The sequence below is a fragment of the Artemia franciscana genome, chromosome 16, assembly GCF_032884065.1.
Source record: "Artemia franciscana chromosome 16, ASM3288406v1, whole genome shotgun sequence".
Taxonomy (NCBI): domain Eukaryota; kingdom Metazoa; phylum Arthropoda; class Branchiopoda; order Anostraca; family Artemiidae; genus Artemia; species Artemia franciscana.
In genome coordinates this window covers 9,393,318-9,418,615 of record NC_088878.1, presented here as the reverse complement: position 1 = coordinate 9,418,615, position 25,298 = coordinate 9,393,318, and the positions used below count along the sequence as shown (strand labels likewise).

The 25,298-nt window shown below is 35.2% G+C and overlaps 1 protein-coding gene across 2 annotated transcripts in view; it reads right to left on the bottom strand.

Moving 5' to 3' along the window:
- The window catches only part of LOC136037032 (ras-related and estrogen-regulated growth inhibitor-like protein), a 234,150-nt gene that overhangs the window by 35,318 nt on the left and 173,534 nt on the right, over positions 1–25,298 (bottom strand). For both annotated transcript variants that reach the window (XM_065719447.1, XM_065719446.1), the window contains exon 3: positions 17,043–17,099. In XM_065719447.1, coding sequence (XP_065575519.1) covers positions 17,043–17,099 — 57 coding nt within the window. The remainder of the gene's footprint in view (positions 1–17,042; positions 17,100–25,298) is intronic.

The following is a 25,298-nucleotide window of genomic DNA, read 5'->3' as shown; positions in this document are numbered from 1 at the left end:
ATCGATGGAAAGTTCCCCCAGCATATCCCTCTCTTCTAAACCCTCCCCCAACCAAAAAAATCCTCCTGAAAACGCCTGTACACTTCCCAATAACCATTACTATATGTAAGCATTGGTCAAAGTTTGTAACTTGTTGCCCCTCCCATGGGGACTGTGGGGGAGTAATTCGTCCCCAAAGATATAGTTATAAGGTTTTTCGAATACGCTGAATAAAATGGCTATCTCAGAATTTTGATCCGTTGACTTTGGTAAAATAATTAGCGTGGGAGGGGGCCTAGGTGCCCTCCAATTTTTTTGGTCACTTAAAAAGGGCACTAGAACTTTTCATTTCCGTTTGAATGAGCCCGCTTGCAACATTCTAGGACAAATGGGTCGATACGATCACCCCTGGAAAAAAAAACAAAAAAAAAACAAATAAACACGCATCCGTGATCTGCCTTCTGGCAAAAAATACAAAATTCCGCATTTTTGTAGATAGGAGCTTGAAACTTCTACAGTAGGGTTCTCTGATACGCTGAATCTGATGGTGGGATTTTTGTTAAGATTCTATGTCTTCTAGGGGCCGTTTCCCCCTATTTTCTAAAATAACGCAAATTTTCTCAGGCTCGAACTTTTGATGGGTAAGACTAAACTTGATGAAACTTATATATTTAAAATCAGCATTAAAATGCAATTCTTTTGATGTAGGTATTGGTATCAAAATTCCATTTTTTAGAGTTTTGGTTTCTATTGAGCCGGGTCGCTCCTTACTACAGTTCGTTACCACGAACTGTTTGAAATGACACCTAAAATGAGTGGAAATCAAATATACAATCATGGCAAAAAAAAATAAACGATAGCTACTAATTTTAAATAAGTAAAGACATCTTAAAACGAGTGAAACTTAAACTGAATATGCAAATCCAGTTTGAAACAAACAAAAATCTCTACAAACAAGAGTTTGAGTTTTTCCTCCTTCTTTCACTGTAAAAGTCTAAAACCTCCTGTGTCATTGGCACTTTACTGAAAACCAAATTTGTCTTGAATAGTCTTGGAAAGCAAAACTAAAGTTAAACTGAATGTTTGATATATAATACAATTAATTGTTGAAAGATCATAATTTCAAGATTTTATTTCACTGTAATTCTATTTTCATTTTCAATGCTACGATAACTGGCAAAGAAAATATTTTTTGCTATAAATGTTTTCAGTGAAGCACCAATAACATAGCAGGCTTTAGACTTTACAGTTAGGGAAGGGGGCAGTATCCGACCTCTTGTTTGTAGTGAAGCTATATTTGTCTTGAAAAGAACTAGTAAGATTAAACTAAATATTTGATATATAATAATATTAATTGCTGAAAGCTCACCAGTTCAAAATAAAATTTTATTTTAACTTTTACGTTTGTTGTAAATTTTGTAATAAGTACCAAACAAAATTGTAATATTTTTAATCATGTTCAATAAAGTGCCAATTACGCAGTAAGTTTTAGTCTTTTACAGTGAAAGAAAGAGGCAAAACCCAAAATCCTCTTTGTAGAGATTTTTGTTTGTTTCAACTTGTTTTTGCATATTCAATAAGTTTGACTCGTTTTAAGATTTATTTACTCAATTAAAATTTGTAACTATTGTTTGTATTTTTTACCCATCAAAAGTTACGAGCCAGAGAAAATTTTCTTATTTTAGAATAGGGGGAAAAACCCCATAAATGTCATAGAGTCTTAACGAATATCATACTATCAAATTCAGCGTATCAAAGAATCCTACTGTAGAAGTTTCAAGCTCTTATGTACAAAAATGTGGGATTTTGTATATTTTGCAAGATAAAAGATCACGGATGCGTGCTTATTTGTTTTTTCCCCAGGGATGATCGTATCAATCCAGTGGTCCTAGAATATCGTAAGAGGGATAATTATAATGGAAGTTAAAGTTCTAGTGCCCTTTCTTGGCGAACAAAAAATTGGAGGGAACCTAGTCCCCCTCCTACGCACATTTTTGCTCCAAAGTCACCGCATCAAAGTTTTGAGATAGCCATTCTGTTCAGTGTAGTCAAAAACCCAATAACTATGTCTTTGAGGACGACTTAATCCCCTAAAGTCCCCAGAGGAGGGGCTGCAAATACAAATTTTTACCATTGTTTACACATAGTAATGGTTGTTATGAAGTGTACAGATGTTTTAGGGGGAACTTTTTCGCGTTGAGGAGGTGGGGGGTGGGCTGACTTGGAGGAGGTTACGTGGGAGGATCTTTCCATAGAGGAATTTATCATGAGGGAAGAGAATTTCCATGAAGGGGGTGCAGGATTTCTTAGCATTATTATAAAAAAAACAATAAGAAAATGAATAATTTTTCTTTCAACTGGAAGTATTGAGCAGCATTAAAACTTAAAAAGAATATAAAATATTACGTCTATATGGGGGTTCGTCTCCTCCACAATACCTTGCTCTTTGCGCTAAAGTGTTTTTAGTAATTTCAACTATTTATTCTACGGCCTTTGTGATTCAGGGGTGTTTCTTAAGGATTTGGGACAAAATTCAAGCTTTAGTGTAAAAAGCGAGGTACTGACATTAAAACTTTCATCAAAGTATCAACACTAGTATCAAAGTAACAATACTAAAGGATCCTCAGGGCCTGGGGGTGGATGCTGTAAGTTATATCCCGGGGGTATATATATCTTTCTTATGGAAAGAAAGCTTGTATAACTTCAGAGAGGGTTCATTCGATTGGGAATTGATCGGAGGGCTAGATGTCCTCGATCACTTTTGACTCTTGAGAAAGTCACTGGAATTTTAATTTACAATCGGATAAGCCCTCTCCAAAGCTTATACAGCCATCCTTCCATAAAAACCTTTTACGCCCTCAGGGCACCTTTTAGAACACTTGCCTCGGGATTCTGGGACGGCTGTTTTATCCCTGGAGTTTTTGTTACATTATCTTTGGTCTATTTTGAATAAAATGGCTATATAAAAAATTTGATTGGACGCATTTAGGGAAAAGAAGGTTGGGAGGTAGGGAGTGCTGGTCAGATCTCTTAAAAGGTGAATTAGAACTTTCGATTTCTAATTATTCGAATCCCCTCCAAAATCTATCCGACCACCTCTTCCACAAGACCTCATATATCCTCGCGGCATAAGTTACAACGCTACCCCTGGCTCTAGGGGGGGTATGTTGACAACAAAGTTTTTGTTGTCTTATCGTTGGACTATTTTAAACAAACCGGCTATCTCAAAATTTTCATTTAATACATTTGGGGAAAAGAGGGTGTTTGGATCGGGGTAGAGGGTGCCCTCTGTTAACTTTTGATTCATAAAAAGGTGATTATAATTTTCAATTAAAAAAAGCTTTCCCTGGATGCTCGTGGGGCTATGTTGACCCTGGAGTTTTTTTCTGATGTTTGATCTATATTCAACAAATAGTTATCTCAAAATTTTTATATAATGGATTAGTGGGAAATGGGCGGGGGGGGAGTTGGGCTCGGATCTCTTTTGAATCTTAAAAAGTGAACTAGAACTTTCAATTTCTTATCAAATGAGCCACCTTCGAAGTTTATACGAACACCCCTTACATAAAAACCTTATACGCCTCTGGGGCATGACTTAAAACACTTGCCCCCGGGCACCGGGGGATTCTGTCGACCCCAGAGTTTTTGTTATCTGATATTTGAGCGATATTTTTTTAAAAGGGCCTCCTCAAAATTCATATCGGATGGGTTAGGAGGAAAACGGCTTGGGGAGGGGCTAGTTCCCTTCGGATCTCTTTAAACTGTCAAAAAGTGAACTAGAACTTTCAATTTCAAACTAAGCGAGCCCTCTTCGAAGTTTATAAGAGCATCCATTCCATTAGAACCATATATGCCCCCGGAACATAACTTACAACGTCTACCCCCGGGCCCTGGGGGTTTTGTTGGCACCAAAGTTTTTCTTATCTGACCTTTGAACTATTTCTTAACAAAATGGCTATCTCAAAATTTTTACCCAGTGAGTTTTGGTAAAAAAGGGCGTGGAGGAGATAGTTGCCCTCGGATTTCCTTTGACACTTAATAAGTGAACTAGAACTTTCAGTTTTCAATTAAATGAGCCCTCTCTGAAGTTTATCCGAGCATCCCTTTTATATGAATCATATATGCTCCATGGACATAAATTACAACGGCTGCCCCCAGGCCCAGGGGGTTTGAATTGACACCAAAGTTTTTGCTATCTGACCTTTGAAATATTAAAAAAAAATTGCTATCTCAAAATTTGTATTGAATGAGTTTGGGGAAAAAGAGATGGGTGAGAAATAATTGCCCTCCGATCTCTTACTCGTAAGAAATGAAAAAGAACTTTCAATTTCCAATCAAATTAGCCCTGTCTGAAGTTTATACGATCATCCCTTCCATATGGACCATATTTATCCCGAGGGAATACCTTGAAACGCCTGCCCCTGGGCCCCGGGGAGTTGTATTGAAACCAGAGTTTTACTTAATTGAATTTTGAACTATTTTTAACAAAATAGCTATCTCAAAATTTCTATCGGATGGTTCTGGGAAAAAAAGGCTTCGGGGAGGGGGGCTAGTTTTCTTTAGCCCTCGAGGGCTAGCTTTCGATAGCCCTGGGATCTCTTTTAACTCTCAAAAAGTGAACTAGAACTTTCATTTTCCAATCAAATGAGCCCTTTCTAACGTTTATACGAGTATCTCTTCCACGAGAACAAAACATGCCCCAGAGCATAACTTACAACACCTGCTCCCGGGCTCTTGGGGTTACGTCGACGCAGAAATTTGCTTATCTGACTTTTGAACTATTTTTAACAAATTGGCTATCTTAAAATTTTTGTCGGATGGGTTTCGGGAAAAAGGTTGGGAGAAGGGCTAGTTGCCCTTGGATCTCTTTTGTCTCCTAGAAAGGGAGCTATAACTTTTAATTTCTAATCAAATGAGCCCACTCTGAAGTATACACGAGCATCAATTCACAAGAACCATATAGGTCCCAGGACATTACTTACAACGTATACCGGAATTCGGTTGCGTCGACACCGGAATTTTTGTTATGTAAGTTTTGAACAATTTTCTAATGGCTATCTCAAAATTTGTATCGGATGGGTTTGGGGAAAAAAGGGTGTTGGTGGGGGGCTATTAGTGCTCAAATCTCTTTTGACTCTTAAAAAGTGAATTAGAACTTTCAATTTCCAATCAAATAAGCCCTCTATGAAGTTTATACAAGCATCCCTTCCATAAGAACCACATATGCTATCAGGGCATAACTTATAACGCATGTCCCCGGGCCCTGGGGGGTTGTATCGACACATATTTTTTGTTATCTAGTTTTTGAACATTTGTTTTTTAAATGACTATCTCAAAATTTGTATAGGATGGGTTTGGGGAAACAAGTGCATGTAGAGTGGGGGGCTAATTGCCAACCGATCTCTTATAACTGTTAAAAACTGAATTAGAACTATCAATTTTCAATCAAATAAGCCCTTTGTGAAGTTTATACGAGCATCCCTGTCCATAAGAACTATATATGCCCCCAGGGAATTACTTAGGACGCCTGTCTCTGGGCCCTGAGGAGTTGTATCGACACCGAAGCTTTTCTTGTCTTACCTTTGAACTATTTTTAACAAAATAGCTATTTCAAAATTTATATCGAATGCGTTTGGAGAAAAAGGGGCATGGGGGGCTAATGGCCATCCAGTGTCTTTTAAGTTTCAAAAACTTAGATATAACTTTTAATTTCCAATAAAATGAGCCCTCTCTGAAGTTTATGCAAGCATCTCTTGCCTAACCATATATGCTCCCAAGACATAACTAACAACACCTGCCCCAGACCCTGGGGGTTGTGTCGGCGCAAGAGCTATCCTTATATTATCTTTGTGCTTTTTTTTAATATGGCTATCTCAAAGTTGTTATTGGATGGGTTTGAGGAAAATAGGGCATGGGAGCGGCTAATTGTCCTCTGATCTCTTTGGACTCATAAAAAGTGAGCTAGAACTTTCAAATTCCTGTCAAATGAGCCATCCTTGAAGTCTATACGAGCATCCCTTCCATAATAACCATATATGCCCACAGGGAATAACTTACAGCGCTTGCCCCAAGGCCCTGGGGGTTGTGTTGGTGCAAGAGCTATCCTTATATTATCTTTGTACTTTTTTTTTAATATGGCTATCTCAAAGTTGTTATTGGATGGGTTTGAGGAAAATAGGGCATGAGAGGGGCTAGTTGTCCTCTGATCTCTTTGGACTCAAAAAAGTGAGCTAGAACTTTCAAATTCCTGTCAAATGAGCCCTCCTTGAAGTCTATACGAGCATCCCTTCCATAATAACCATATATGCCCACAGGGCATAACTTACAGCGCTTGCCCCCAGGCCCTGAGGGTTGTGTCGACACTGGATTTTTTGTTATATGATCTTTGAAGTATTTTCAAAAAGCCGTGTGGCCTTTACTATAGGCAACGCTATAGAGCAGCCTGTGATAAGTTAAGTAACTGGAGATGAACAATCCCTCTGGTTGCAATGGTAGTTAAAGTTTGAGTTGAATGTTCACTAAGAAATTCGGTGAATACAGCCAAAACATTTTGGAAGAGATCCGATTCGCTTATAAAAAGAGGGATTTGAATCAGGACAAAGTCATTACATTACTAGTAAGTTTTAAATATTTTATGTTGAATTACGTTATTTAGTTGGATTTCGTTGCTAGGGAGAGTCACAACCGACTTATTTACGATTTAAGCAATTTAATTGAATTAAGGTTTTTGAATTCTGGTAACGCCAAACAATCAAAGAATATGATTGTCAATTCTTAAGTGAATAGATTAAAATTGATATGAATATAAGCATACGTTGAAAAGTATCTATTTCAACTAGATAATCACTTAAGTCTAATTGTGAAGTGCCATGTCTTTACTTATATATAGACTTTAACCAGTATTATCGCTAGCGAAACTCTTCTGAAAATTTAGGCTGAACGTCTCAGTCATATCACAGTATACATGAAATGTACAAAAAAAGATGGACACTCATTTTGGTTGCAATAGATTACGAGTTTAACGTACTTTATAGAAGCTTGGTATCTGAACAAGGCTATTTTGTTTCATTTTGGAAATCGACCAATTCATTTTCAAGAGTAAGGGATGCAAAAGAGGCATGACCATTTCACTAAAATCATATACTTAAAAAGACTTATTATATTCAATTTTTATACATGTTTAGGAGGAAATCTGATTATTTAATTGTTTTTTTTTTACTTTCTTATCTATAGATGACTATTATAGAGAGATATAAAAGTGTCATTTCATTCAAAAAGGAAACCAAGTTTATTAAGATAAAAACCTAAAAGTAATTTTTCAAGTATTGTTCAATTCAAGCCATACTAAAGAAGGACTAGTGTTTCTCTCATTCAAAGTTAACCTATGTAGAACAGTCGCTTTATGCTATGATAGTCAATACCGTGCCCTGAGAAAGATTCTAGCTGCCATTAGGTTGGGCGATACGCTTGCTAATTCCACTTTTAAAAAATACGCTGCAAGTGAAATATCAAATCGACGCTCTATGCACTACCAATGGCTTTGGAAGGTCTTTATCTTTTATAATTTTTTCTTCTAACCAGGAAGTAAGTTTTACAGATACCATATTAAATTAAAAAATGGTCTGTAGACATATCCCATTGTTTTGATTCTCAGCCTTAATATTTTTAGATTTAATCATAACTAAATGTATTGGTGAAAAAAAACATACTGGACGATAATAATGGACTGTGATTCCGTACTAATTTTTATTCTTATGTTGTTAAAACGGAAGCAGCGAAATATTGGGCTTCAATTTTTGTTTTAAGGGCTGTTTGGACCATTCTAGAGTGATCCCTCGTGTTTCTAGACACACTTGAGAAAAAATACAGGTGTTAGATTTAACCAACGTGCTGGTGCGGTAAAAAAACGACTTATCAGACAATCTATAATTAATTTTTAACTACCTATTAAGCTCCTATTAACTCTAACTACCTCATATTCTTGAATTAAGGATGGAATTGTGTGGGGGTAACTTCCCGGGTGAGCATTTTACGTGGGGTAGCTTTCCAGGGAGGAATTTTTCTTGGAAGTGGGATAATTTATATTGAAGGGGGAGGTAGATTTCCTGGCGTAATTTAAAAATGATCAGGAATTAAATTGAAAGAAGCAGCTTGTTTCAATTGAAGGTAAGAAGCAACAATAAAACTTAAAAGGAACAGAAAATACCGTATATTAGCGAGGCTGCCTCCTTCTCAAGGCCCCACTATAGTTCTACCTCCTCCTAAATACCCCGCTAAAATTTTGACCTTTTGTCAATCAAACAGTTCGTGGTAACGAACTGTAGTAAGGAGCGACCCGGCTCAATAGTAACCGAAAATCTAAAAAAATGGAATTTTGATACCAATAGTTACATAAAAAAAATCGAATTTTAATGCTGATTTTAACTATAAAACTTTCATCAAGATTGGTCTTACCTATCAAAAGTTACGAGCCTAGAAAATTTGGCTCATTTTAGAAAATAGGGGAAAACACCCCCTGAAAGTCATACAATCTTAACAAAAATCACGCCATCAGATTCAGCGTATCAGAGAACCTATTGTAGAAGTTTCAAGCTCCTATCTACAAAATGTGGAATTTCGCATTTTTTGCCAGAAGACAAATCACGGATGCGTGTTTATATTTTTTTTATGTTTTTTTTCCCCAGGGGTGATCGTATAGACCCAGTGGTCTTAGAATGTCGCGAGAGGGCTCATTCTAAAGGAAATTAAAAGTTCTAGTTCCCTTTTAAAGTGACCAAGAAAATCTGGGGGCACCTAGGCCCCCTCCCACGCTCATTTTTCCCTAAAGTCACCGGATCAAAATTCTGAGATAGCCATTTTATTCACCATAGTCGAAAAACCTAATAACTGTGTCTTTGGGGACGACTTACTCCCCCACAGTCCCCGTGGGAGGGGTTGCAAGTTACAAACTTGTGTTTCAAACGGTTCGTGGTAACGAACTGTAGTAAGGAGCGACCCGGCTCAATAGTAAACGAAACTCTAGATAACGGAATTTTGATGCTAAAATATACATCAAAAGAATCGGATTTTCATGTTGATTTTAAATATATAAGTTTCATCAAATTTTGTCTTTGTCATCAAAAGTTACGAGCCTGAGAAAATTTGTCTTATTTTAGAAAATAGGAGAAAACACCCCCTAAAAGTCACAGAATCTTAACGAAAATCACATCATCGCATTTGGCGTATCAGAGAACTCTATAGCAAAATTTTCAAGCTCCTATCTACAAAAATGTGGAATTTCGTATTTTTTGCCAGAAGACAAATCACGGGTGCGTGTTTATTTGTTTGTTTTTTTTGTTTTTTTTTCCCAGGGGTCATCGTATCGACCAAGCGGTCCTAGAATGTTGCAAGTGGGCTCATTCTAACGGAAATGAAAAGTTCTAGTGCCCTTTTTAAGTGACCAAAAAAATTGGAGGGCACCTAGGCCCCCTCCCACGCTCATTTTTTCTCCAAAGTCAACAGATCAAAATTTTGATGTAGCCATTTTGTTCCACATAGTCAAAAACCATAATAACTATGTCTTTGGGAATGACTTACTCCCCCAGAGTCCCTGGGGGAGGGGCTGCAAGTTTCAAACTTCGACCAGTGTTTACATATAATAATGGTTATTGGGAAGTGTACAGTCGTTTTCGGGGGATTTTTTTTGAGTTTTAGGGGTGGGGTTGAGGGGAGGGGGCTATGTGGCAGGAGCTTTCCTTGGAGAAATATGTCATGGGGGAAGAAAAATTCAATGAAAAGGGCGCAGGATTTTCTAAAATTACTATAAAAAAACAATGAAAAAATAAACATGGAAAAGTTTTTTTAATTGAAAGTAAGGAGTAGCATTGAAACTTAAGACGAACAGAGACTATTACGCATATGAGGGGTTCTAAAAATACTTTAGCATAAAGAGCGAGGTATTTAGGAGGAGATAAATACCTCGCTCTTTATGCTATAGTATTTTTAGTAATTTCAACTATTAATTCTACGGTCTTTCTGATTCAGGGGTCATTCTTAAAGAATCAGCACAAAACTTAAGATTTAGTGTAAAGAGCGAGGTATTAACGAGGGTACAAACCCCCTCATATACATAATAAAAATTTAAGAATATAAAAGTTTGTTACGTAAGTTAATTCTTAAGTTACGTATAGTTTTTACTAATAAAAAAATTCGTTAAAAATTAAAATTTATAGTTGCCTTTTTGTGTAACCGAAAAATTGCATGGCAACTAGGCCTTCTTCCCCATCCCTTATTTCTCAAAATCGTCTGATCAGAACTAAGAGAAAGCCATTTAGCCAAAAAAGGAATTAAAATGTAAAATTCATTTTAATAATTTATGTGTGGAGAGTCAAAATCAAACATGCATTAATTCAAAAACGTTCAGAAATTACATAAAAAAACTAGTTTTTCTAACTGAAAGTAAGGAGCGACATTAAAACTTAAAACGAACACAAATTACTCTGTATATGAAATGGGTTGTCCCCTCCGCAATCCTTCGCTTTTTACGCTAAAGTTTGACTCTTTACCACAATTCTGCTTTTTAAAACAATTAATAGCTTTAGCATAAAGAGTGAGGGATTGCGGTGGGGACAACCCATTTCATATACGGAATAATTTCTGTTCGTTTTAAGTTTTAATGTCGCTCCTTACTTTCAGTTAGAAAAACTAGTTTTTTTTATGTAATACTTATAGTAATGGTTACTGGGAAGTGTACGGACGTTCTCAGGGGATTTTGTTTGGTTTGGAAGGGAGAGTTGAGGTGGGGGGGGGTTACGTGGGAGGATCTTTCAATAGAAAACTTCTCATGGGGGCAGAGACTTTCAATGAAGGGGGCGCAGGATTTTTTTTAGCATTATTTAAAAAAACAATGAAAAAATAAATATGAAAAGTTTTTTTTCTACTGAAAGTGAGGAGCAGCATTAAAACTTAAAACGAGCAGAAATTATTGCGCATATGAGGGGCTTACCTCCTTGTAATACCTCGCTCTTTACGCTAAAGTATTTTTAGTAATTTCAACTATTTATTCTACGGCCTTTGTGATTCAAAGGTCATTCTTAAGGAATTGGGACAGAATTTAAGCTTTAGTGTAAAGAGCGAGGTATCGACGAGGGGCGAACTGCCTCATATACGCAATAAAAACAGACCAATATAGAAGTTCGTTACATAAGTTAATTCGTAAATTACGTATATTTTTTTACTAATGAAAATGTTCGTAAAAAAATTAAAAGTTCTAGTTGCCTTTTTAAGTAATCAAAAAATTGGAGGGCAACTAGGCTTCCTCCCTCTCTCCTTTTTTCTAAAAATCTTAAGATTAAAACTATGAGAAAGCCATTTAGCCAAAAAAAAATTAATATGCAAATTTCGTTTTAATTATTTATGTGCGGAGAGCCAAGATCAAATCATGCATTAATTAAAAAACGTCCAGAAATTAAATAAAAAAACAACTTTTTTAAAATGAAAGTAAAGAGCGACATTAAAGTTTAAAACGAACAGAAATTACTCCGTATATGAAAGGGGCTTTTCCTCCTCAACGCCCCACTCTTTACGCTAAAGTGTTTTACTGTTTTAAGAAGTAGAGTAAAGAGAAAGAGTCAAACTTTATCGTAAAGAGTGAGGCATTGATGAGGAAAAGCCCCTTTCATATACGGAGTAATTTCTGTTCGTTTTAAGTTTTAATGTCGCTCCTTACTTTAATTTAAAAAAACTTGTTTTTTTATTTAATATCCTTAAAGATAGATCTTAAAACACAAGGACCATGAAATTAGAATTACTAACACCTTTAGCATGAAGAGCGGAGTATTAAAGAAGAGGCAGTCCCCCTCATTTACAGAATAATTTCTATTCATTTCAATTTTTAATGTTGCTCCCAATTTTCCGTTGAAAAATCTATTTTTTTTATTTGAATTATTATGAAGAGAAAAATGAAGAGATGTAAAATACTCCATCCTTTTTATGGCACTTGGTATTAACCAAGTGACATATAGCGATCGCAAATTCTGTCGGTCTGTCTGTCGGTCCCGGTTCTGCTACTTTAGGCACTTCCAGGTAAGCTAGGACGATGAAATTTAGCTGGCGTATCAGGGACCGGACCAAATTAAATTGGAAATAGTCGTTTTCACGATTTGACCATCTGGGGGGGGGAGTGGGGGTCGGTTAATTCGGAAAAAATAGAAAAAATGAAATGTATTTAACTTAAGAACGGGTGATGGGATGTAATGAAATTTGATGTTTGGAACGATATCGTGTCTCAGAACTCTTATTTTAAATCCCGGCCAGATCCGGTGACATCGGGGGGAGCTGGGGGGGGAACCGAAAATCTTGGAAAACGCTTAAAATTGAGGAATCGGGATGAAACTTGGTGGGAAAAATAAGCAGAAGTCCTAGATACGTGATTAACATAACTGGAACAGATCTGCTCTGCGTGGGGGAGTTGGGGAGGGGTTAGTTCTGGAAATTAGAGAAAATGAAGTATTTTTAACTTACGAAGGAGTGATCGGATCTTAATGAAATTTGAAGCTTGGAAAAATATCGTGTCTAAGAGCTCTTATTTTAAATCCCGAATGGATCCGGTGACATAGGGGGGAATTGAGGGGGGGGGTGACCTAAAATCTCGGAAAACGCTTAGTTGAGTTGAGGGATCGGGATGAAACTTGGTGGGAAAAATAAGTAAAAGTCCTGGGTACGTGAATGACATGACCGGAACAGGCCTCTCTCTTTGGGGGAGTTGGGGGGGAGGGTTAATTCTGAAAAATCAGAATAAATTAGGTATTTTTAACTTAAGGAGTGATCGGATTTTAAAGAAATTTTATTTTTGGAAGGATATCGTGTCTCAGAGCTCTAATTTTAAATCCCGACTGGATCTGGTGACATTGGGGGGAGTTGGGAGGGAGACTAAAATCTTGGAAAACGCTTAGAGTGGAGGGATCGGGATGGAACTTGGTATTAAAAATAATCGTAAGTCCTAGATACGTGATTGAAATAACCGGAACGGATCCGCTTTCTTTCGGGGAGTTGGGGGAGGAGGGTTAATTCTGAAAAATAAAAAAAACTAGGTAATTTTAACGTACAAATAGTGATTGGAGCTTAATGAAATTTGATATTTAGAAGGATATCGTGTCTCAGAGCTCTTATTTTAAATTCCGACCGGAACCGGTGAAGGAGAAGTTCGGGGGGCAGAACCTAAAATCGTGGAAAAGGCTTAGAGTGGAGAGATCGGGATGAAACTCGGTGGGCAAAATAAGCACAAGTCGTAGAAACGAGATTGACATAACCGAAATGGATCTGCTCTCTCCGGGGGAGTTGGGGGGGAGAGAGTTAATTCTAAAAAATAAGAAAAAATGAGGTATTTTGACTTACGAAAGAGTGATCGTATCTTAATGAAATTTCATATTTAGAAGGACCTAGAAACTCAGATCTCTTATTTTAAATCCCGACCGGATCCAGTGTCATTAGGGGGGGGGGGCAGAAATTTTGGAAAATGCTTAAAACGGAGAGATCAGGATGAAACTTGGTGGAAAGAGTAAGCAGAAGTCTAAGATAGGTGACTGACATAGCTGGACCGGATCCGCTCTCTTTGGTGGAGTTGGGGGGGGGGGGTAATTTGGAAAAATTAGAAAAAATAATGTATTTGTAACTTACGAACGGGTGATCAGGTCTTCATGAAATTTGATATCTAGAAGGAACTTATGCTTTAGAACTCTCATTTTAAATCTCGACCAGATCCGGTGACAATGAAACGAGTTGGAGGGGGAAACCAGAATTCTTGGAAAACGTGAAAATCGAGGTATCTTACGAATGGGGGATCGGATCTTAATGAAACTTGACATATAGAAGAATCTTAAGTCTTAGATGCTCCATTTGCAATTCGAATCCGGGGAAACAGAGGGTCGGAGGGGGGAAACAGAAATCTTGGTAACCGGTAATCTTGGAAAACCCTTAGAGTGGAGAGATCGGGATGAAACTCTATGGGAAGAATAAGCACGAGTTATCGATACGAGATTGACATTATTGGTACGGATCCGTTCTCTTTGAGGGAGCTGGGGATTGTTAATTTGGAACAATAAGAAAAATTGAGGTATTTTTAACTTAAGAACGGGTGACCGGATCTTAATGAAATTTGATATTTAGAAGGAATTCATGTCTCAGAGCTCTCATTTCAAATCCCAACCAGAACTTTTGACATTGGGAAGAGTGGGAGGGGGAACCATAAATCTTGGAACATGTTCTTAAATGTCGTAGATACATGATTGACGTAACCGGACTGGATCCACTCTCTTTGGTGGATTTGGGTGGTGGTGTTCAGTGCTTTGGCGAGTTTGGTGCTTCTGGACGTGCTAGGACGATGAAAATTGGTAGGCGTGTCAGGGAGCTGCACAAATTGACTTGATAAAGTCGTTGTACCGAATTCGACCATCTGGGGATCTGAAGGGAGAGGAAAAGTTAGAAAAATAGAGGTATTTTTAACTTACGAGTGGGTGATCGAATCTTAATGAGTTTTGATATTTAGAAAGATCTCGTGACTCAGAGCTCTTATTTTAAATCCTTTCTGCCGTTAAGCCTCTGATTTTCCTTTTAAAGCACTCTATTGATTCTTAGAATTTTGCTAGAGCTCATAACATATGAGGTCTTGGCTCTTGGCTCTTCCGACCTCGTCACAAGTGCCATATGAGGTCTTAGCTCTTGTTTTCTTATGGTCTTTCTTCATTGATTTCTCATCAAATTTGTCTACGCAGACATAGATTTTTTTGGGGTTTAAATTACATTGTGAAACTGCCTAAAAACACTTAACAATGCTAAATAAAAAGATTTATAAGATATTAAACAAAATAAAAGTCTCTGTAGATGCTCATTGTCCTTTAGTTTAAATTAATTTACATCTAGACGCCATTTTATCAAAATATTTGGGCCCTGACTCTAAAAATGAAATTATTTAATGAGAACCAATTAAATACAAATCCAGCACGATCGCTTTCCAAAATTCTTTAAGCCATTCTAGACATGACAAGGCCACACATACGTTTGCCAGTATCCTACCACCTATCTGTCAAGCAAGAACTGCCAGCATGTCAAATTACTCAGTGCTCTAAGATAAAATGTGAAAAATTGTGGATAAAAAACTTGTGGCACAGCTTGGCAGTGAATGAGTGAAAGGAAATAAATTGCTCCATCTTTAAACGCTTTAATTTGTTATGTTTTTTTTAAGAGCGATAATATTTCGAAAATTACAAATATGCAAACAATCCAGCCGAACCGAAAAGTAAAGATTATATTGAGGATTGAAAATGCTACAAAATAAACAAAAAATTCACGAAACATAAAAAATAAATGCTGAAACAAAAAGCAATGTGATTATATTACCTTAATAAATAGTCACGTGCCTCTCGTGTATTTTCTTCTTATCACTTTTTATGGAAGGTTTTATCTTTAAAACCTAGAGGGAGCTGACGCAATCATAAATTTTAAGATCCAGTCCCATTTTCAAGGACCAAAAGTATTTGAATGGCAAAGAATCCCTCTCCCACGCCATTTTCCCCTGGTCTATTTCATAGCCCAATGGTATTGTATGTAAATTTTTAAATAGCTGTTTGTTCCGAATTGTGCAAAAGTCTAAATGTTTATTAGATTATTTATTAATTACTTATCTCTAATATTTAGAAAAAAATCAAACACATCTAGAAAATGGTATAGTCTTTATTTTCACTTTATTTCAACAATACTGGTGAAATAAAGAGAGCTAATAAGAGATTCATAGCCACCAAAATCAACACAGGTGTCTATAAAACTAGGCACATTTACATCGTTCCTAGTAATGCTGGCCTGAAGGAGGTTCCAGTGCATAAGACTAAGGATTAATTGATGTCTTTTATCATTGGGGCACTTTTTGATATTTTTTTTCCTGGGAAATAATTAGCTTTTTCATATTTAGCTTTTTATGGAAAACAGCAATTTTGTATCAAGCTTTCGTAAATTGAAAATAACGGACTCTCAACCACGTAACAAAAGTTTGAACAAAGTTTGAAAATCATTTTAAACTTATCGATTTAATGAGTAACACAGGTGTCTATTAAACTAAGCACATTTATATCGTTGCCAGTAATGCTGGCCTGAAGGAGGTTCCAGTGCAAGAATCAGAGACTACGATCTAGTGTTCCCTGTAGCACACGGCCCTAAGGATTGAATCCATTATTTTTCTGGGTACTTGTGTATTATTCAGTACACATTCGAGAACAAACCGGTTACACAGCTACAAAACTCATTTAGTTTGTAACATATGGTCATAGAAGACAGTGTCTGACCATGGATGTTCAAATTAGGATTTGGGATTTGCCAAGGAATGAAGAAGAGGAAATTAGTTTTTTCCTGCATAAGAGGCTCTTGCCGAAAACAAATCAGTGCGTTAATGGTCATGACATGACATTATACTCATACGTTAGGTTATGATGATTTTGTTAATAAAGCATTATATTTTCATCACAGTTTGGTCTGTTTCATTTGGACTAATCTAACTTCACTTCTCGAGTGTGTTGAATAATACACAAGTACCTTTATCTGACATGTTTGGTTTTATAAGGGGGTGTGAGCCCTTTTTTTACTATTTTTTTCGTTATTAGTTTGACTTGATCATTTATTCCAATTTCTGTTTTTTTTTTCATCTATTCGTTTACAGACATTTTGGGTTGTTTTAAGCTAAGAAAAACTGTATGACTATTTCTGCTCTTCTTTAGTTTAGTATAGCTCTTCTTCTTGCTTTTTTCCCTTTTTTTTAGAATACAGAACAAAGGTATAAATTCATTTGGTAGCCTCACCCTAGCCTTTTACTTTCACGGGTATAGAAATATTAAAGTATATATTTTAATTATTAAATACCAAATGTATTTCCGTGTACTATGTATAAAGCATTTATAACAACATACAATATAAATACACAGTAAAACTATTATAGGGTCATTACATTTTGAAACCTAATTCTGAAAACACCAATGTAATTGTAATTAGTTACTAATATTAAATATGAAAATCCCTCTTCGACAATGAAATGTGCTTACCTATACCAGACTTGTATTCCACTATAAACCTCTTTGTAAGATACCGGACTACTAAAGCTGCAAAAAGACACAAAATTAACTTAGCAGTTCGCAGAAAAGGGAGAAAAGATTGCAAATTATATGTAAAGATTATGGTTATGAGTAAAAGAAAGCTTAAGTTGCACTTTTAAGACTATGTGATAAAACACTACAATGATTGTAAATGCATATAGTTTTGTCTATAACTATAATTTTGAATCATCAGCCACGTAAAATTGCCGCCCTCCCTATACAGTTTCCCTATTTGCATCTATTAATACATTGTCTGCTTCAATATCTTAAAAAAAAAGAAAAATACTCTTTTTTTGGTCAAATAATCAACAAATGTCTTACTCAATTTTTAAAATGAAAACTTAATGATATATAAACTTTGTGATTTTACCGTGTATAGATAGATGTTTTTAGCTTCTTGATTCACTCTATATTAACAACACTATATTATTTGTGTTGGTGGCATTTTTTACACTAAAATTACATTATAGTCTACTTATAGCAAAGTAAGCAATATATCATTAAAGTAAACTATTCATGGTAATGAACTGTAAGTTAAAGAGCGTTTTCACTTTTTTGACTTTAAAAAATAAAGAAGTGTTAAGACTATTTGGAATAAATATCAGAATATGTGTATTGAACTGACTATATTTATTTGTTAGTTTTTTAGTACAGTAAAAGTTATGTTCTGGTCTTGAGAAGACATGGGTGTTGTCACCCTACTCCTTTTAATTTTTCCTCGTTTTGAGTTTGATTAGGTCATCTGTTGTAATTTCTTTTAGTTTTGAATTTCATTTATTTATTAATGGTGATTTATGGCAGTTTTACAATTGGAAGATACGAAAAACTAATTCGTAGAATTTAAATCTTAGAAACTAAATCGTCCGTAAAAACTTAAGCAAAAGAACCTGTTGGTTCCCAAAGGCAACTATCCCTTCAAAGGAAAACTAAACCTTCTTAAACTTAAAACCTCTTAAACCTCTTTAAACCTCTTAAACTTTTCGGTGCCATGTGTTTTTAGCTTAATTTGATGATTGTTCGCATACATTTTTTTCTTCTTCAATTCCTTTTCGATTTGGCGCCTGCCACTGCTAAAAATTGCAAAAGTTCATATGGAAGTCTTTCAATAAAAATGGATCTGCAGGTTTTTTAGCTAAGTTTTAAAGATGATTTCGGTGCATAAATTCTTCCTTTTCCCCTTGCTTAGCACTTTTCAAAAAAACTTTAAACAACCCAAATACAAGTCTCAAATTTGGGAACCTTGTTTTCCGCGGGTGGGCATCATTCGCGGGAGTATTTTCCGGGAGGTATTTTCTGAAGGGGTATTTTCTCTGGGCGTATTTTTCAGGGGAGGGGGAATAAACACCTAGAAGTGTTTTAAATTAACAACTATTTTAAATTAGAACGACTGTATAAAATTTAATAATTAAATTAAATTAAATTAATTGAATTTCAGTAAAGTAAAAGTTTCGTAAAGTAAAATAAAAAGTAATTTAAATTAAAAGTAAAATAAAAGTTCTAGGCTTAATTGCTTGCTCTGTTTTAGGCTTCATTTATTCTCAAAAAAGCGTGCATAGTTGTCTACTGTCAGTTATGGAAGAAGTCAATATGTCTTAATATGGGGATAAGAGGCTATAGAAGCCTCGAACGTCAAATTTTAAGACCGAACTTTTTTACTTTTGTTCAAGATTCTACATATTGATGCTTATTCAAGATATGTAAAATTCGTCAAATTTAATGGTACCTATCAACAGTTATTAGCCTGCGAAAATTTGCCCAATTTGTGAAAAAGAGAAACATCCCAAAGATCAAGTGATGCTAATATAAATCGCTCTATCGGATTCAGTATACCAGAGAACCCTACTACAGAGGTTTCAAGCTCCTATGTACAAAATGTGGAATTTGGTATTTTTTGCCAGAAGAAAGATCACGGATGCGTATTTATTTATTTGTTTGTTTGTTGTTTACTTCAAGGGCAATCATGTTACGAAAGAGTGATCGTAGAAGATCGAGAGAAGGCTCATTTTATCGAAAATCAAAAATTTATAGTGCCCTTTCTAAATCACCAAAAATAACGGAGGGCATCTAGCCCCCCTACCCACGCATTCTTTCACCTCAAAGTAATCCGATCAAAATTTTGAGATATTTATTTTATTTAGCACAGTCGAAAAGCCTAGTAACTATGTTTTTGAAGATGATTTAATGCCCCACAGTCAAGAGGGGAAGGGCTGCAAGTTATAAGCTTTGGCCATTTTTCACATAAAGTATTGACTATTAGGAAGTATGTAAGAATTTTCCAGGAGGGAGGAGATATTCTTGGTGGGCGGAGTGTTACGAGGGAAGATCTTTTCATGGAGGAATTTTTCGAGGGGGAAGGGATATTTTATAAATAAATGAAATATAAATAAAATAATAAAATTATTTTTTATAATAAAATTATAAATAAAAGAAATTAAATAAATGAAAAGTTTTTCATCTGAAAGTAAGGAGCAACATTAAAACTTAAAATAAACAGAAATTATTATGTCCATTAGGGAGGTTCCCCCTCCTTAATACCTCACTCTTTACGCTAATTTTTTTTTATAATTTTTAAATAACATATTATCCTGATTAAATGGCCCTTGTGTTACAGGAGTCATTTTTAAATGATTGGAACTGAAAGTCAAACTTCAGAGTTAAGAGTGAGCTGTTGAGGAGAGGGAAACCCCTCTCATATATGTAACAGTTTCTGTAATTTCTCAATGTTGCTCCGTAGGTTACTTTCAGTTGAAAATCTTTTCTTTTTTTTAATTTAATGTATGTTTTATGTGCATTAATCCATACTAATCAACATTTAAAAATGTACAGTTGCAATAAATAGAGTCAGTCTTTGGCCCGCCACGACCCCTTCGATTGTAATTTTTTGTATTTCCCAAAAATGTCCCACATTCACTACTTTTTGAAGCTTTTTTAATATACACACTCTCAAAAAAAATTCTACAGGCAGTAGGGGGTGCTACTCACTTTTCCCTCCCCCCAACAGAGACCAAATTCTGGTGGGACTCTTGTACCAGAAGACCGCGAGTCACTCTGTCCCTCTGAATCGGTACACAGCAGGTTAGTATTTATGCAGCTCAAATTGTCGCTTGTCTTCCAACTGCTATTTAATATGAACTTCTTTTAGAACCCCCCCCAAGAAATTACGCTTTAATTACGTTGTTACATAACTCAGTAACATCCAGGCGTGTTCCATTGCACATACCCTCTGAAAGATTTAAATCACACTTTAGCATAACTTTCTTCTTATTCTTTGATTTTAAGTCATGGAGTGGCAAAAAATCAACTTCAATTGAACTAAGAATTTCTTCTGTGAATCAAATTCCTCCTTCCTATTTACCCTTCACAGAACAATAATTGATAAATTGTTAGTCTTCACCTGGGAGATGATCGAAAATCTCAGCATTTATTTTACTTATATCTTTGTTGAGTTACGCTAGAAATAACGTGCTCCTTCAATGCATTGAAATTTTGATTTATAATGCGATATCTAAATACTTCTTCAATTAGATGATTATTAGAAACTATATCTTCGGGAATTTCGATTTCGTTCAAGCCGTTTTTTGGAAGATCTCCATTGACCTTCTATGAGTTCAATTCAAAGCAATCGACTGAACAAAATCATTTACACTTTCTGCTAAGTTATTTTGAGTTATGCAAATTTATTTTTAATGGAAATTTAACATAGTGTCAAGGATGAGCCCTTTCCCGATTTTATCGCTCAAAAGGTTTGCTTTAATTGAATGTAGCAATTCCGAAACGAAAACTTAAGATTTGGACTTGTTTGTGGAACTCATTAGAGAGTGGCTGGCGTGGTAGCAAAGAGGTAAAACAATTCATTTTGAAACTGTTGGGATGGCAAAACATTTCAATTATGCAAGCAGTAATCTCCAAACGAATCACCTTTATTTACTACTGTTTTTTCAAGGAAATTTTTCAAGGGCTCCACAGTGAATCCATACAACTTTGAAGGGTTCTATTGATTTTAATTGACAATTAGGTAGTTAACGGAATCTTTGCAGGTTAGCACTGAATTCTAAGCCATAAGTCAATGCCGTCAATTACTGCAACGTTATTATTCTTCTGACAACAAATTTTGTTATGCACCATTTTTGTTTGCGATTCGTTGTTATACTCGTTGTTGCATGTCTTCTAACCGCAAATTCCGCTTCCCATAATTTTTGTTTACGAGTCTTTGTGATTCTCAGCGTTGTTTGCAAACCAGAGATTTTGCTGCATGTTAATTTTGTTAGTGGTTCATAGTAATTCTCACTGTTGCATGTTTCCTAACCGCAGAGTTCCCTGTTTTTCATTTTCTTTCCTCAGACAATTTTCCTATGCCTTTTGATTTAGTCGTTCGGATTCGTCTTGTCGTGTTGGATGCTCTAGGTAAAAAAAAATCCCTTCCACATAAATTTTCCTAAAATTCCGTCTCATTGGGTTCTGGACCAAATGAGTGTTCTTCCTAATGCGTATTGTTCCAACGACGTGTTATTTTTAAAATTGAAAATTTGCATTTTTGGGTCGTCCTCAAGGCATATTTTTGTCAAAAATTGTTTATTTTTAAGTTTTGTTTGTTTCTTTTTTAATAATGATATCTTACATTATCTTTTTGATAATGTGGATACAGTCTATATAAAACTTAATTATCAAGTGCATGCACGACAGTCACCACAAAATACAAGATTTACGATTACAGCAGTAGCTGCAACCGAGTCAAGAGAAAAACCACGGCCCATAGTATCTGAAATTTAAGACACGCTCGTTGAAAGAAATTGTAAAATAAACGAAAGTTGATATTTAAAGATGATTCAGGAACAGTGACTACTTTCCAGAATTAAGAGTAAAAGTAAGATTCAAACAAAAAAGAAACTATTCAAGTTATTAAGGTCAAAACACTTGATTATAAATTCCCCTTACCATTTCGGAAATTGAGGAAAATCGCATTTTAGTTTGAGAAGCACTGCTGGCCTCTCCCACCCATCTTCTTTGTGGTTTTCAGGTGAAAACCGCTCAACTAAAGATCAAGTCGATAAATAAAGACAAAACATTTGTCTGGAAGACGCAGTTAATTTAATCAAAATACCGGAACACAGTCAAATTTTATAAGAAGTACAGATAAATACGGAAAAAATCATATTAATAGCAGAACTTAATGGAGGAAGGGAACAAACACAAGAGAAGAAACTATAGGGAATTAATTTAATTTTTTCAAGACAGTGGAATTCAATTCAGTGGATATTTCGGCCCATGTCCAAAGGCCGACTTCAACACAACACGCGAATATATATATATATATATATATATATATATATATATATATATATATATATATATATATATATATATATATATATATATATATATATATATATATATTATATTAAAGTGTGAGAATTAAAACTAATTATGTCTTAAATTTTTTTTAAACCTTATAAAACAACCCTAGCATCCTTACTTCAACGAAGTTCAACCAGGAATGATAAATAAAAGGAAATGAGATGATAAATTCATTGAAACAAAACAGAACGAAATGATTAAATGCAAATTTTGAAAGCTAATCTTGCGTTTTTGGCAGCTTGTCTCAAACTTCTTTTGTAACTAGTTCAAATTGGTTTATATTATAAATTGGTTCATATTATAAATATGAACATATTATAAATATTTAATAGTTCATATTATAAATTGGTTTAGTAAAATATTTTGTTAGATCATTTTTAATCAAGTTTGATTATAAAGATTTGAGTACGTACTCTTCCAAGTCCCTGTTCAAAGAAATATTATTATTTATTTTGAGACTAATTCGATTGATTCCCGAACCACCTGCTTTATCCCTAAATCATTACTAATGAGTGAAGATTTTTTCAAAAAGTATCATGTGAGAGGGATTATTGAATACATGCCAACTAGATTCTGATGGGTCCTGCCAACATAGTAATTTCCAAAGTCGCAAGATATTTCATAGATCTTATAGATCCCTCTTATAGATCTATCTATGAAAGATATTTCATAGATATTTCATAGATCCCTCTTTGGCGCGTAACTGGGGTTTAATCTTTAATTTTGTATTTAATTTTATATTTTAATTTTGTTGTGATTTTTGGGATATACGGAAGATAGATAAAATTTGAGGGCTTATGAGTAGCCTCACATTGTGACGTATCTTTGATTGTACTGGAATGTCTTTTTAGTCTGCGTTTAATTATCTTATAAAACAGTTCGTGGTAACGAACTGTAGTAAGAAGTGACCCGGCTCAATAGTAACCAAAACTCTAAAAAACGGAATTTTGATACCAATAGTTACATCAAAAGAATTGTATTTTAATGCTGATTTTAAATATATAAGTTTAATCTGGAATTTTGTATTTTTTTCCAGAAGACAAATCACGGATGAGTGTTTATTTGTTTGTTTTATTGTTTTTTTTCTTTTTCTCAGGGGTGATCGTATCGACCCAGTGGTCCTAGAAGTTTGCGAGAGGGTTCATTCAAACGGAAATGAAAAGTTCTAGTTCCCTTTAAAGTGACCAAAAAAAAATGGAGGGCACCTAGGCCCCCTCCCACGCTCATTTTTTCCCAAAGTCGTCGGATCAAAATTCTGAGATATCCATTTTATTTGGCATAGTCGAAAAACCTTATAACTATGTCTTTGGGGACGACTTACTCCCCCACAGTCCCCGTGGGAGGGGCTGCAAGTTACAAACTCTGACCAGTGTTTGCATATAGCAATGGTTATTGGGAAGAGTACAGACGTTTTCAGGGGGATTTTTTGGTTGGGAGGAGGGGCTGAGAAGAGGGGGGCTATGTGGGGGAAACTTTCCATTGAGGAATTTGTCATGTGGGATAAAGATTTCCATGAAGGGGGCGCAGCACTTTCTAGCATAATTTAAAAAAACAATGAAAAAATAAACATGAATTTTTTTTTAATGAAAGTAAGGAGCAGCATTAAAACTTAAAACGAACAGAAATTATTACGAATATAAGGGGTTCACCTCCTCCTAATACCTCACTCTTTACGCTAAAGTATTTTTAAAAATTTCGACTATTTATTCTACGGCCTTTTTGATTCAGGGAAGGAAAAAATTTAAGATTTTGTGTAAAGAGCGAGGTATTGACGAGTGGGCGAACTCTCTCATATGCGTAATAAAAACATAAGAATATAGAAGTTTGTTACGTAAGCTAATTCGTAAGTTACGTATATCTTTCTCTAATGAAAACGTTCGTGAGAAACCGTATTTATTCTCCAAGATTCACTCCTGGACCTGCTATTGTTAACCTCTCTGATAATTTATTGTTAACCTCTCTGATAATTTTCTTCTATTTTGTTTTTAAATAATTGCTCAGAAATAGCTACATCTATATTCGTATACATGAAAACAATGGCAAAACTACCAACTATTGTGTTTTCTGATGTACTTGTGTTACTAAGTTTCTTAACTAATTTTTCCGAATTACGAATATGGGAATTTTGGGAATACAATAAAGGTTTGAAAGCTGTGCAAAGCCATTTTTCAACAATGAAAGCGGGACTTTGGTACATGCTACGACAAGTTTTAAGAGAATACCTTGTTTATGTATTTTTTGGCAAACCGTAGAGTTTGGGACAGAAACTGCCAAGGGGAAAAAATTTGTTGTATAATTGTGGGGTGATTTTACCATTATGTTTTAGCTGCTTTAATTCACTTATAATATTATTAACAAACTGATAAGTAGGATCATGATTTATCGTTTTATATGTAGTTGTGTCATTTAAATGTGAAAGAATTTTATTGTCATACTTTGTCATATCCATGACAACAAGTGGCTACGGAGATTAGATAGTATTTTTATGTCATGCAAATTTTTCGGTGTAAAAGTGGTAGGAGGCTTGACCTTTTTTTTTGCTGTTATAAAGTGTATTTATAAGACAAGACCTAGCTTCATCAGGGTTAGAAATAGATGGATAGTGTTTATGCAAAGTGGGCACTAAAGAGGAGACTATATCTGCCACAGGAACTTGTTTCGGTAGAAAAGAGAATTTTAGACTTTTTTCCAGTGTTTCGATTTCCTGGGGTTCCAACGTTTTAGAAGAGAGGTAAACAATAGCAGGTCCAGGAGTGAATCTTGGAGAATAAATACGGTTTCTCGTCGAAGATTCATTTCTCAAGCTTTCCAATTTTTTAAAGAGTCGTTCCTTTGACAAGCGAAAATCAT